The sequence below is a fragment of the Protopterus annectens genome, chromosome 3.part0, assembly GCF_019279795.1.
Source record: "Protopterus annectens isolate FY-2018-M chromosome 3.part0, PAN1.0, whole genome shotgun sequence".
NCBI classification, from domain to species: domain Eukaryota; kingdom Metazoa; phylum Chordata; order Ceratodontiformes; family Protopteridae; genus Protopterus; species Protopterus annectens.
In genome coordinates, this window is record NC_056731.1 from 758,277,370 (window position 1) to 758,291,794 (window position 14,425).

The window sequence follows — 14,425 nt, forward strand, 5'->3', positions numbered from 1 at the left end:
GAAACAACAGTATGATCTGCAGGATGAGGAATGACCCTCTGGAAAGGAGGAATTTCCTCCCACTGCCATTTGTAATCTTGATAAATGATTTTCAAAACCCATTTACCTTAAACAATCTGGAAGTGAAAAAGGGTCAGGGAGTAAGGGGGATCACAAAGTCTCTTGAATAGTCATTTAGACTTGTAGGACTGTCCCTGGTTTTGGGAGGTTTGTGACTTCTTTTTGGAATCCCCATATTATTTCTTCTTAAAAGTCTGTTTATTAAAATTTTATTGAGGCTGTTTATTCTGTTTTTTGCCAACATTTTATTGAGGCTGTTTGTTTTGTTTTTTTGCCAAAACTGGATGAGAAGAAAGAAAATCCCTTGGACAATTTGGAAAAGGAGGGCTGAAAAGATGTTCCCTGGATTAGCTTGCCCCCCTTTTGTCACTATTTTTGATAACATCTGCAGCAGACAGGCCAAACACTAAATCTCTGTCCAAGAGAGAATTTAAAATCTCATTTTTTACATCATCTGGGAGGTTCTGAGAATGCAGCCAAACAGAACTCCTTAAAACAGTACCAGTAGCCAATAGCCCTGGAAGCATCATCAACTGAGTCATATACACACACTGCAAACAATGAGTAGTGAACTGTGCAATAAAAGAAAAGTTAAGCAGATTTTTCCTCACAAGAAGAAACAGTAGATAAGACTTTCCTCATACTTTCACAATTTGTCAGAACAACCTTAAACATACAAGTCTGACAATTCAAATTTCTGAAAATCAAAGTTGCAGACGTATATAACACTTTCCCATCCTTATTAGAAAGAGTAGAATTGAAATTAGTTAAGTGCTTGGCAGCAGTAGAATCAACTAAGGCTGTAGCTGCTGGGTCAGATTTAGGAATAATGTTAAAAAAATTAAAAGACTGAGGAACTTTATACAGACTATTTGCCAATTTACAGACAGCTGCTATCAAGAAAATACAGGCAGTAAGATGTATATCCTCTAAAGCACTCAGGGCAGGAGGAATGGGTGTAAGTTCTGGAAAATCCTTCTATAACAACTCATAGTATTTTCTGAGAGACTGAGAAACCTCAGTGTTCTCCCACTAAAAACTCTGGGAATATTCCAGCAACAGTCACACAGAAACAGAAACCCCACAGGGAGAATCAAACTAAGCTCTCCTCTCAGTTTGAATCAGAAATCTGAGGACAACCCTACTGTTTTCTTCCCTGCATCTTCCGGTTCAGATTTAAAATAGAATCTTGAATCTCTTCAGGAAAATAGGAATCTCTCTCGCTCTCTCTCTCTTTTTTTTTTTTTTTTTACCAGAAACTATTTTACAGAAAGGATCAATAAGCTTAATTAAACGCTGAGCCAGTACCAGCAAAAAAAAAAAAACGGAGTAGACACATACTTGGTTTTCTTTTTGACAGGAACAATGGGGCCAACTGTGTTACTAATGGTAACAGCTGCTTCCTCAAGGAATGTTCACAGAATTCTGACATGACAGGGAAACCTTCCCTGCTCTCTCTCAGGACCAAGATGGAGTCCCCTCAGAGGGCAAGGGAGAGCCAACAGCAGCAGAGGACATGACTAACACCCCATCAATAGTAGCTGTTGGTGCTACACCAGAGAAATTTGGGGTAAACGAGGAGTGGTCTGAGGTACAACAAATAGCTACAGCAGTGTCACCCACCTGCAGATAAGACAGACTGCTAGCCTGCTGTAGTTGGAAATGCTGTTCACGTAACTTTTTCTTTCTGTGGTTGGCAGGACCACCAACTGTGTGCTCCATGGTCAAGCCAAAAATGGTGCCTCTTTCCCAGGGAAGACAAGCAGGAAAAGCCAGTATAACTACCAGTCCATACAAATTACTTTTTGATAGAAAAAACACAGCAAAACGTACTTTAAAACACTATGATAGTCCCACAGCCCTGAAAAAAAAAAAAAAAAAAAAAAAATATATATATATATATATATATATATATATATATATATATATATATATATATATTTTCAGTTAGTTTACTCTACTTTTAAACTCAAAGAAGTGTTCCATTTAGAAGACCATTAGTCTTAAGACAGTACATTAAATAACACCCTTAGTTTTATAATGACTTTCTTGAAGTGGAAAGTAATAAAACATTAACAAAATGGTAGTTTTTTTCCTACAGGGAACTTATCTGCTTAGCAAAGAAAAGCAAAAATAGACCATCGATCCTCAAAAGCCTCACAGGAGAATACTCCTCAGTGGCAGTAAAACTTTAAAGTGCTTTGCACCCAAACTTGTCTTTTAGGCAGCTCAGCTTGCTTGAGCTGTTTGACAGTTTGGGAGGGTGGAAGGTGCTCTGAAGCTTTGGATACTGGACGGCTGTTATATTTTTAGTAGGATATAGCCTACATAACTAAAGCTAGCAGTGATCAATATGAAGAACATTACATGGTATAAAAAAACATGTCCTACGCAAACTGCCTCAAAGTCATGTGTGTGTACTCTTTCACAAGAAATGAAAGGGTAGCTTGCACAGCTGATAATCAACAGCAGAATACAATGTTACTGGGTACAGTGAAGTACTGAACTGCTGCTTTTATTACACATTTTCTTTATTTAATGTACTGGTTCCAAGTATAATGGAAAGAGCAATGCATGTGGAGTATGACTAGTTAAAATTTCCGCTGATGTTTTAGAGACCTAATAAACTCATTCAGCATGAGTGTTATGAACACAAAGTGCTCTATGTGGAAGGAGAAGAGCAACAATGACGCAGATAAGGTCAAACAAGGAGTTTTCACATTGACACAGTCTATGTCTAAAATAGGGCTTTACCCAAATAATACCAAAAATGTCTCCAATCAGTAGACAAGAATGGTAAACACTTCATCTTTCTGAAGTAGAACACTACTAGCACAGAAGTCTTCAAACAGTAAGTAAATTATGGAATGAAAAACTTTAAAGTGGATTTTTCCAGGCCTAAAACAGATGCCATATGCTGACCGTCTAAAAAAACTCCAGCTATACTCTGTGGCATATCGTCTACTCTGTGGCATATTGTCTACTCAGAGGCGATCTCTGCTTAACATACAAGGCCATGTCAAACCCTGAGCTGTTGGACATGCTCCACTTAAAGAAATCCCAATCCCTCAGAGCCACATGCTCCAGAGATCTAAACCTTGTCATCACAATGAACAAAACATGCTGGAGGGATAGGTTCCTGACCCAGATACTCCCCAAACTCTGGAATAGACTGCCCATACATGTCAAGCAGAGTGCCTCATTGGCCCTCTTCAAAAGGAACCTTGATAATTGGATGGGAGATAGGAAATTCACCCCGGGGATCATGTCAGTTGCCCTGCTAGACAGGGGTCCAGAGAAGTATCCAGGGAATTGTTATGGCTAGGTTTGCATAGGCCCTAGGCCCGATAGCCTAGTACCAACCTATGAACTGGTATGTTATCTGCAAATGTTATAGATGACAAATTCTTACCATTCAATGCAGTTACTTACTACAGGGGCTGAAAAACACATCCTGCATCTTTTGCAACATTAACAGCTACAAATTATGCCTTCGGAATTAAAATGTTTGTTGTCATTAACTTTGACCTCTGTGTATAAAGAGCACAGCTAACCTTCAATGCTAAACTGAATATTCAGTTATGGAAAGGGCAACAGGTACAGGAAGCTGTGTGCTTTGCCTAATAAGAAGTGGAAGATAATGACTCAAAGGTGAAAACTGCAATGAAAAAATATAAGCAGAACACAATAGCCATCCATCCACAACCCCTTTTTTCCAGTTTTGCATATGAGGTCAGGGTGTCACTTCACCAGTGACAATCATCTATAGCCAAGGTTTACACCAGTATGTGGCTAGCCCTCCTGCTGTAGTTCTTCCACATCACACACTCACACGGACACCCATGGCTAATTTAGAGTGTGCAATTCACCTACTTCATGTCTTTGGAATGTGGGAGGAAACCGGAGCACCAGGATGAAGCCCACGTGAACACATGGAGGGCATGCAGACTCTGTCCAGAAGGCACCCCAGCTGAGAATCAAACTGAGGAACCTCTTGGTGTGAAGTGACGCTATCCACTGCCCCACTAATACAATATCCATGCAATATAATTTAAGTATCTCTATTCCCATAAAATGATATAATACTGAATATGTTACATACATGACTGCTGTAGGTATGTGTGTGAATTCAACACCTAACTTTTCTGTTTTTCTGACACTGTTTTAATTATTAAATATCTCACCTCTCCTAAGGAGTAGTAATGGCGTGGAATTTGTGAATCTGGATACACGTTCTCCAAGTACCAAGAAAAGGGCTTGCACTGTAATTTCTGTCTTAGGGACATTCGAGGGGAAACATCTCCATATTCCACCTTTGTTACACCTGTCAAATAAAAACATATTTTAATTAACTACAACAATCTCCTGAAAGGACTACAGCCCATGCAGATCCCTTTCACTAACTTGAGTGAAATGCTCAATTTTGTTTGAACTGAAGTTCTTTATTAGCACAGATGTTAGCAAACTGACAAACATTTGTTATACCTTAAACACAGCATTCCTGAGGTAATGAATATGAATCTGCAGTTGCAATAATGGTTAAGGTGTGTACATTACAGCCCCAAGGTACAGGGTTTCATTCTCATCCTTAGAAAGGAAATTGTCTAGGCTTAAAATGGCCCACTACGTCAGTTAGCTTAGTACTTGCCTATGAACTTAAGAAAGGCTCGGTATACTAAAATCCTTCAGGTCACAAAGATTTAAATTCATCTACATGAAGTAACAACAAAAGAAAAAAAAATACTGATGTTTTTTTTCTTTCTACGACAGTGTGTACCTCATGAAATGCATACACGTCAGCCTCGCTGCAACTGGAATAAAATGAAACACTACAGTTTCTAAGTTTATACTTTACAGAGTTTATTAATGCCATGAATATGAAATTAGCCTGCCTGATTTTTTTTTCTTTTTTGGGGGAGGGAGTATTCCTTATTCACCTTAACTTCTTGAGATCTGTACCCATCATCTTATTTGTTCCCTACAGGGAGTGAACACTGGATTGTGCAGCCCCAGAGCCATTGCATTACAACATTAGGCTGTTCAGGTTAATTTCCTATGCTACTGGTACTTCACTATGCACCGACGCATCAGTGCAGAAAGACTGCACCCAGATTCTTGTCACACTGAAGATGCTGTTCATACTGTTGCCTGGCATTATTTAGAGAATCAAATCCAGAATACCATCACTTTTCTTCTGCAATATTTGCTCAGATTCTAATTTGCATTTTAGCAGGAAATTTTCTGTACATCTCTCAGCTGCATGAAAAATGTCAAACAGGTCACTGTGCATTTTGAACCAACAGAGAGAGATGGTTGTCTCTGCTATAAACCTGACCCTCCTAGGCTGTTGGGAAGTGTAGCCCTGCTCAAGAAACATTCTAGTAAGGATAATTATAAAAATAAAACAAGTATACCCAATCATCATGTAATAATGGCTCTACTGACGCCAACTATGCAACTGGACAGAGAACTATGTACCAGTTCAGAAAATCTGGAAAATAAAATATATAGATGTCAACTACAAGTCATGGATCACTAACACTGAATCTGTCTTTTGCAGTTCCTTATGTCTGCATCCAGGATAATATTTTCCTATGATTATGCTAATAACAGTCCAACATGTTACTATGTACTTGCCACTGTCTACTAATCATGTTTCTTAAATTGCTTTCTTCACCTTGTCATGTGGCATGGACTGGTCTTTCATGTCTTTCCTACTAGTATTAGTAATCAACCCAGATGCAAGAATGTGCAATCACAAGAGTCATTAACATGCCTAGCAGAATGGGGAACCAAAGGAGGCATTAACATACCTAGCAGAACAGGGGACCAAAATGAGGCATTAGAATACTTAGCAACGTTTTTTTTTTTTTTTTTTTGCATCTGTATAAAGTATAAAACACAGCTTCCTGCTATACTTCAAACTGTTCTCATTTAAGATGGATTTCACATTTTTCCCTTTTCTGTCAAGTTGCTTTCAATGACATAGTGAACAAGCATCAATCATATACAGTATGCTCCTGATAAGCAGTTAGGTAGTGTATGTGCCTGCGAGCATGTGTGTGCATGTGCTGTCTGTGGCTTTTTAATGTGGATATGTTACCTACCTCACATTTTCTGCAACTGTTGCCTTCTTCTACTACAATACAAAATGTTCTCCTCTCACTGTACACCTATTTTACACCTTTAAATGCTAATGACTTAGCCACAGCAAGCTGTATGTCATTGTAGTACATCTTCTAGAACAGTTAGCTTTGATTAGACACTTTGCGGAGGCAAGATCTCAGTGTAAACAGAAAACTTTAGAGATTATGATCACAAAAAAAAAAACACAAACAAAAACATGCTGTTTGCACTTTACAAAGACATATTGTCTTACAGGGGCTTTAGATGTTCAAGATACTGAGATAAACACTAGGGTCAAAGATTTTGAACATGGTGACTTACTTGACACATTAATAAAGTAGTCTGTGGTATAAGATGACATTAAACAAGGGCAGACCTTAGACAGAAATGCACCTGGCTTCAATAAAAGGTGAGGATGTATGCAGTGTGGATGAAATTACAAGTAAATGGTTAAGTAATTAACATGAGGAAATAAAAGTGTGTCACATAAAATGTCAGTCAACTTAAAAGAAAAAAGAGAGAGAGAAATGAAGAGATAATGTGTTGCAACAATAATGAATAAAGGAAACAAAACCATGTCAGAATGCATTACAACAATAGATAAAGCCACAAGGTCCAGAGAAAATACTATTTTATTCAAATTAAATCCTCGGGTAGTAGGTGTCATTATGAGAGGGAGAGGAAATATTGTTTCCATTTTAATACAATTTTTGAAATATTTTCTAATGAAATCCCTTTTCAAAGACGTGTAAATAAATGTGGTCAAGCAAACTCATATGTTGCTGCAAAGTATGAAAATGAGTGGGTCTTGGCATTAATAAAGTGAAAACAATTGATATGTTGATGTCTCAAAATGCATTAGATGTATTAAGACAATTAGACTTTTAAAAGTTGAGAATTAATTAAAATATTGAATTACAAATTGAAGTTGAGCTGAAAATTTTGATATTTTGTCTAAATATATTCTTGAAACAATGCATTCAAAGGCACTTGAGATCTAGGTACAAATTAAGGAAGGGCACTCAGTAAAGTCTACTAGGCTAGGTAAAATGTCATTGAAAAATGAATATAAAAACTACAATGCCCCTTTTCAAACTGTAGCACTTGCAGAAGTTAATTATCCTAATATTCTGCATTACTTGGATTGCAGGATGGTATGAATTTATCTCGTGAAAGCAAAAACTGTATGTGTACAGCAGCAATCGTGTAGTCACACTCGAGGTAAATTTCTAGACATCTATGTTTCACACACATATGGTTATGAATGTATACCTGATCATAAATCCTACAACCGAGTATCATAATCTGTTTTCCTACTGACTCATCGGGTGCGAACCTGTTGCACTAGAGAACCACCAAAACAAGTCTTCCTTCTTTATAAATATGAAGGTTGGACTTGAATGCTATAGAGGGGTGTCCTCTCCATACCACTCAAAGTATATAAACAAACTACAGGTTACACAACATAGTTGAAAGGGGAGAAACACCACAGATTACAAATACTCATTTCAATGATTCTCTGGTGCACTTGATAACTCATTTGGTTCCCCCGATGACCTTTTCTGCTCTGGAAAAACAAGGGTGGACCTAACTTCTTTATACTGTGCTCTACAAGAGTTCAGAATCATTTATCATTTGGTAAAGAACTGTATTGTGGGGAAGTAAGCTAGGCTCTGCATTGCAAATGCTTTACAACAGATCAAATAAGAAAATTAGTATCTTGTTCGATGAAAATCATTGCTGGGTTGTTGTGACCTACCTATTTCAAGGAAACATAAAAAACAACCCATCTGCATAGATCAGCTGAAACACTACTGAAAATATTTTATGATACTAATTAGTCAAATATAAATGAATATCCAAGGCTGATGGAGAAATGTGCTTCAGTGTACAAACTGAAGGAAAGCTGAATGAAATAAGCAACACATTAGTATATTCCAATGATTATTATTCAACTGTTGGAACTAAAGAGGTTCTTTGATACCAGAAGCACTACGATTTACTGTCATTCATAAAATGGCACCCTGAACTCTGCATTTCACTCAGCTCAGTTGTAGTTAAAGTTAAAAAACTCTTCATCCTCTGCAAGCACATATGAACCATTTTCTACTAAAACTATAATCTTCCCACCACTCTGGAGTAATGACACATTTGCCATCATATGGCAGCCTGCAATAAAAGAAGACTGCACATGCAATTAATGTTATAGAATGGTTATCAATTTTGGTTAAAACCATACTCATTATTATGGATAGTAAATGGAAATGCCTTCCATTTAACTTGTGTAGCTTGCTGCAATCACTTCAGAAGTGCTCCCAGCTTAACACTGTTAAACAAGATTATATAAAACACTCCTTAAACAAAATAACTTATTCTGAGTAAGTCTTTAAAAGCTAACAAAACAAAATTAAAAGTCAGTAAAATTATTCTCAAAAACAATGTCTCACTGCACGAAAGGAATAATCAATGACAGAGTGGGGACATGGGGCTGTGCAGTATTTACCTACTTGTACAGTGGCTAGACTACACAGGTTTCATCCTTGTGGTCTAAGTTGACCACTCATTGATAAAACACTGCATAAACCACATTTTCTCCAAGTATTGTTTAAATAATCTACAAAAAATACCAAGTTAACTATAAAACTTGTACAGACAATAATCCACTTACAGTGCTGATTCAAACACACATTTACAGAGATATAAAACAGCTACTACATATATGGTCACCATATTAGTGAAACACAGAAAGCAAGCTTAACCCTTAAAAACAAACATTGCCAAAAGGGGAGCTACCTGAATCCATTATCTCCTCCATAAGTGCTACTAAGAGTACTTTAGTTTATTCATGATGCTACACCTCCTTAACATGCCACAACTTGTAAAGAACACCAGTAAAATGCCTCTCTCCTCAGCATGCTCCTCATGAGATGTAGAGAACATGCACATAAATCTGACCTTCTCACCAAAAGGGAGCATTACACCTCTCAGCTCCTGTATATCCTCATACAGTTTAAAGCAATCCATATTAACATCTGCATCTAAAAATGTGATCTCTGTTACAATTATACATGTTAATGTCTGAACCCCTCCAAGTTACTTGAAATCCAAGTTCAAAAAGAAATACATGCAAATATAAATGCTCTTCAATGGAAATACATAGCCATCTACCTACCAACCGTCCTTGATTTTCAGGTACATCCTGATTTTGACTCAAATTTTAGCTCTGTCCCCCTTAATCCCTCCTAAAACTGATGACTTTGGGAGAAAAGATTATGAAGTATGCATGACAAATAATGACAACAATTAGAGTCAGACTACCTTTACTTAAGAAAATGTATATTAATTAATGTTATATTATTTTTGCCAATGTCTCAAGTTAATAGTACTAACATTTTAAGTGTCCCTGATTGTCCTGGATTCTCTCTAGATTTGCCTCCAATTCCGTTGAGATTTGACCCTGATTGGGTGAGAGCTACAGCTGGCTCCCTTTTTCATACTCTCCCAGCTGTAACACACACTAGCTTCATAAATGATGCTAAAGACATGCATAGTGTACACAAGGGTGTAGTAAGAAGAGACATCTCTAGCAAAATTTGGGATTTAAAAGAATCACCTAGAAAAGTCACCTTTGTGGCCTTGGTAAACTGAGTTTAGGGCAACCTGGAGTGTTGGTGTACAGTAAAGCTGGATACTGCTCATCTAGTAGTGCCATCCACTGTGATGCATCTCAGTCAGACCATGAGACAGCTTCTCTCTCACTAGAGCAACTTTTCCACCAAATGTTGCAATTTATAAGTCAGATCCTTCTAGAAACATAACATAATGTGAGACAAGTTATGCAAGGAACAAGGCAGTTGCATAAACCTGGTTCCCAAACCTGCCCATAACCTTAACTTCCCTGTGGGACTGCACAATGGATATTCGGCTTTATATTACACAATTATAAATAATTTAACTGAACGGGATTTAACATTGAAATGCACGTTATTGGCCTCGGTCTTGTGGGGGACTGTGCCCCCCACACCCCCTCTAATTAAATATACTAACTCTGAGATCGCACTATAGTGAGGAAAGGCCAAATTCTCCAATCTTCACTGTACTGCGATCTCACTATCAACAGCTAGATGACATGCATTTCAGTGTTAAATACTGTTTGGTTAAATTATTTTTCGATTACGTAATATAAACCCGGATATTCAACCCAAAAGAGAGCAGACGAAATTACATCTGGTTTAGAAGTCTCTACCAAAACTTCACACCCCTTAGAGGGTAGAAAATCAGGTCAGTTTCTTGTGACGAAAAGCATCTGTCAAGATTTTCCACATTCCTGTTATAGTACTATTACCTAGGAGGGTTGGCGAGTGAGCTGGCAGGCCATCTGTGCTGCGGGAAGGGTGTGTGTAAAGTTGGCTCCCTTTCTGTTGCTTATGTGGAGAAACTCTCAAAATCTGGAATCATTCTGAGGGAAGGAGGAAGCTGCTCTCCATCATCTTCCAAGGTGTGTGTGTGTAGGAGGGAGATGTTCCAACAAAGAGCTTTGTTTGAAAAGGACACTAGAGTACCCAACCCTTATCAAGGGGGGTTCCAGCAGGGACACGATAACCTTATAGCTTGCACCTATGGAGTCTTAATGGGCCTAAACACTCTACTCTGAAGCCCTACCAGAAAAAAATTAGTACTACTGCTGGTATGTGTGTGTGTGTGTGTGTGTGTGTGTGTGTGTAGGGGGGGGGGTGACATTGGGAATATTGGTTCCACTGCACTTGAATGATGGGGGACAAGAGTATATGGCACTCAATATATAAACTCTGGGAACTCTGATACTGACAGACAATGCCAAAAATACAAATGTCAAGACCAACAATGTCAGAAATACTGATGACAAAAAATGCTACTGCTGGAAACAAACTGGTATCAGTTGGACAAATGTCAGAAAAAATATATTGGCCAAAGTGCAGGTGAATGGCCACCAGAAGGGTGACGTCTCACCTTGAGGAGCCAAATAACCTAGCATTGGACTTGCAAACACTAACTAGTGTCAGGGAATCCAGCACTATTGAAAAAAAGTATCACCTGGAGGGAAACAGTCAAATAAAAAATGAATTGAGGTCTCTGAGAGGCAGGCATCCAATCACTGGATGACCCCAGCAAGCTTACACCCTTTATTATTGTTTTCAAAAGCACCCGCCTCAAAGATCGTGGGAGGCACAGATACAGATGAAACAAGGTCTGGAATGAAACTGAATGAGGTGAAGGACTCCAGATGTACTGAGTGTGTTTTGATTGGGTCTCTTGGTAACTGATCAGCTTCCTTTGCCAGTCTAGCACAAAAGAATCCCAGGGAAGATGAAGGATCATAATTCAATCCTGGAGGAGTGGTCATGGCTTCAGAGTAGAATAATGTTCCATATGAAGAGACAGAAGCACCAAACAAAGAAAAGGCTGGAAGAACTTTCTACATCTTCAGCAAGAAGCATTTTTAAACTTTGACAAATAATGTAGAAACTAATGCCATAAGGCTCCCCAAACAAATGTAGACAATGTGTTGTTAACTTGGTGAATTACCTGATTGTAGACGCATCTGGAAAACAAATGAGTACATTTCATAGACTAAGGTAAAGTGTTCCTGAGATTAATCATTCCAAAAGTCAAAAAAGATTTTCTCTGAAAGAGAAATCTTCCTGTGAGCTCACAACACACCGCACAAGACAAATAAAATAATTAGAAACTCAGAGAAGAATTTCCAAATTGCCACAACACTCAACTGCTTTTGCAAAAATTGCAGACTAGGGCCATTACTTCATACTGACGCTTTAATGTAACAAAGAATAACTGGAGAGTAAAGTATACCACAGCACATGGTGGGAACAGGGATGTTTTCCTGACAGCATGGAAAAGCTGTATCTTATGAAGGATTCTAACACCTACAGCTTAAGTCCTAGAAGCTACACAAAGCTGGAACTCCTAACAGATTTTATAGTACCACTGCCAATTTTGGGACTGAGACCAGTGCAATTAAGAGTGACATACTCTAAGGTACTCTTGTACAGATGTTCGGTCAGTTGAAAACACAAGAAAAGATTTTCAAATACAGCTGCAGGCAGAAGTGGGCCTTCTCACAAGTCTCAAAAGAATCAAATGGAAAGAAAATACAGACGTCTTAACTGATAAGAGGGGCTTAAGGTGAACTCTGAGAACCAGAATGACCTGCCCATGCTGCCAAAGAAGAAGAACCCCAACCTAAGCCCTCTACCAGCACCACTTTCCCAAAGGCTGAAGCATGAAGGATTGTGCTGGCTTCAGTGTTCACTAAGAATAAGCTTCCCAAAGGAAGGCTGACAAGAAGAATTTTATTTGCATCTCTCATAAGGCAGAAAACGGTGAGGAACACATACAGGATATCTACCTCTTGCCTGAAGATTATGCAATAAATGAAGGGCTACTGTACTCTGAAGAGAAGTAGGTCTCAGGGTCATAGGCCTGGATCTCTTACTCCTTCTTGCAGATTTTTCCTCTTCATGTTGGATGTCTGTAGAACAGCTGGACTTCAAATTCTGTTACACTTGTTTACCGGGAATGTCTACCTGGGCAGTCCTACTTTCATCCACTTAATTCCTTCTTTGAATGGTGACAACTTTTGTGTAAGCCTTTGAGTTAAACTTGTAGCAAGTTCACTGTTAAAGCCACAGCAAGTCAGAGACAATAGGTGAAAGCTTGACAGCGCCAGTGACTGACTGGGCTTTTGCAGCTGGTCCTCATACAGGCACTTTTGAACCCTTTGATGGCATCTGACTTGAACCTTCATTCAGCACTGATTATGGGTTACTTTTTGTGAAAAGCAGCAGAAAGACTAGGATCTGTAGTGATACGCATACACCTTAATCCTGATGCAACAAGTGCAGTGGAGGGAACATGATTCCATGAACAGAAGTGCTAAGATTTTTTATGCGGCTTCAACAAGGACAGTGCAGAGGATTGATCTCACACATAACAAGGCAAGTTTTAAAATCTTGAAATAAAATATTAAAATACAGACCTCACACATTCTGCCTATATTATATGCAGTTCTTGTTAGACTGCGTTGAACTTGCTGACTTGCACACTTCATTTATCTTGTTCTAAGCATCCCACTGAGTACATATACAGAATTAGCAGTGATAAAAAAGGATGACTCCACCAAACTGTTTAAAATACACATAACATATATTACTCTGGGTTTAAACCCTCAAGAAATGAGGACTCCCATTTATACCACCCCTTTGATAAGAAATATTTTTATCCTTCTGTCCCCCTCACAAACCCTTAGTGCCAACCAAAATGATGAAACAGAAAGATGCAGTAGTAAACTAAGTGGCATTTAGTACACTTAAGTGGTGTTTAGAACAATTAAAAACATTTTTCTCTACCTTATTTTAAACTAAGCTAGGTGGTTCAGCCTGCTGATCAGTTGGCTTCACTGTTTACTTGGGGAAGCAAAAGTCCATTATACTCATAGAAGAAACATATAAATAAATCAGTGTTTAGTGCATAAATAATAACTTGAAAACAGTTCAGTCCTGATGTAAGCGTAAACTATAAACTGGCATACTGGCCAAGGCTGTCGAAATGATGTTCAAACCAATAGCAGAAGAGGTTCCAGTAACTAGTATACCACTAAAAGTGGATGTTTGTATACATGTGTGTGGGTGGGGTGGGGGGTGGGGGCAAAAAGATAAAGTTGTCATATTACTACAAGCGAACAAATAATGTGAAAACGGTACAGTGCAGTCTTGATTTGAAGACTCATTTAAACAGATACCTGCTGGTAATGAACTTGCAGCATGTCACCAAAATAAATACACTGTTAATTCTAGTCTCAGCTCTACACAACAATTAACTCAACTTAATTCCATGACACTTAAGCAACCTAGGTATCTGAGGCGCAACTGTGCTTTTAAGTGCATTGACAAAGCCATTTATCACACTTGACATTAGCAGTGATTCAGTCATATCCTGCTGGCATAAAGACATTACAATAAGATGGATGGTGGAAAAAAGACTGGCCAATTACTAGCTGACTTTATCCATTATCAAAAGCTTTGATCTCAGCAGTAGAGTTTCGGTGACAGGCACCTGCTATAAGAAATGACATAACCCTGCAAGGTGAAGCAACAGACAGACTTTGGTTAAACATTATTTCATTTCCATCACTTCTACTACACACTAAGACAAATGTACTGCTTATACAATAGCCCTGCAG

The 14,425-nt window shown here is 38.4% G+C and overlaps 1 protein-coding gene across 4 annotated transcripts in view; it reads right to left on the reverse strand.

The window, feature by feature from the left end:
* Positions 1-14,425, reverse strand: part of GALNT1 (polypeptide N-acetylgalactosaminyltransferase 1) — a 1,910,365-nt gene that overhangs the window by 80,602 nt on the left and 1,815,338 nt on the right. For all 4 annotated transcript variants that reach the window (XM_044065104.1, XM_044065106.1, XM_044065102.1 and 1 more), the window contains exon 9: positions 4,245-4,384. In XM_044065104.1, coding sequence (XP_043921039.1) covers positions 4,245-4,384 — 140 coding nt within the window. The remainder of the gene's footprint in view (positions 1-4,244; positions 4,385-14,425) is intronic.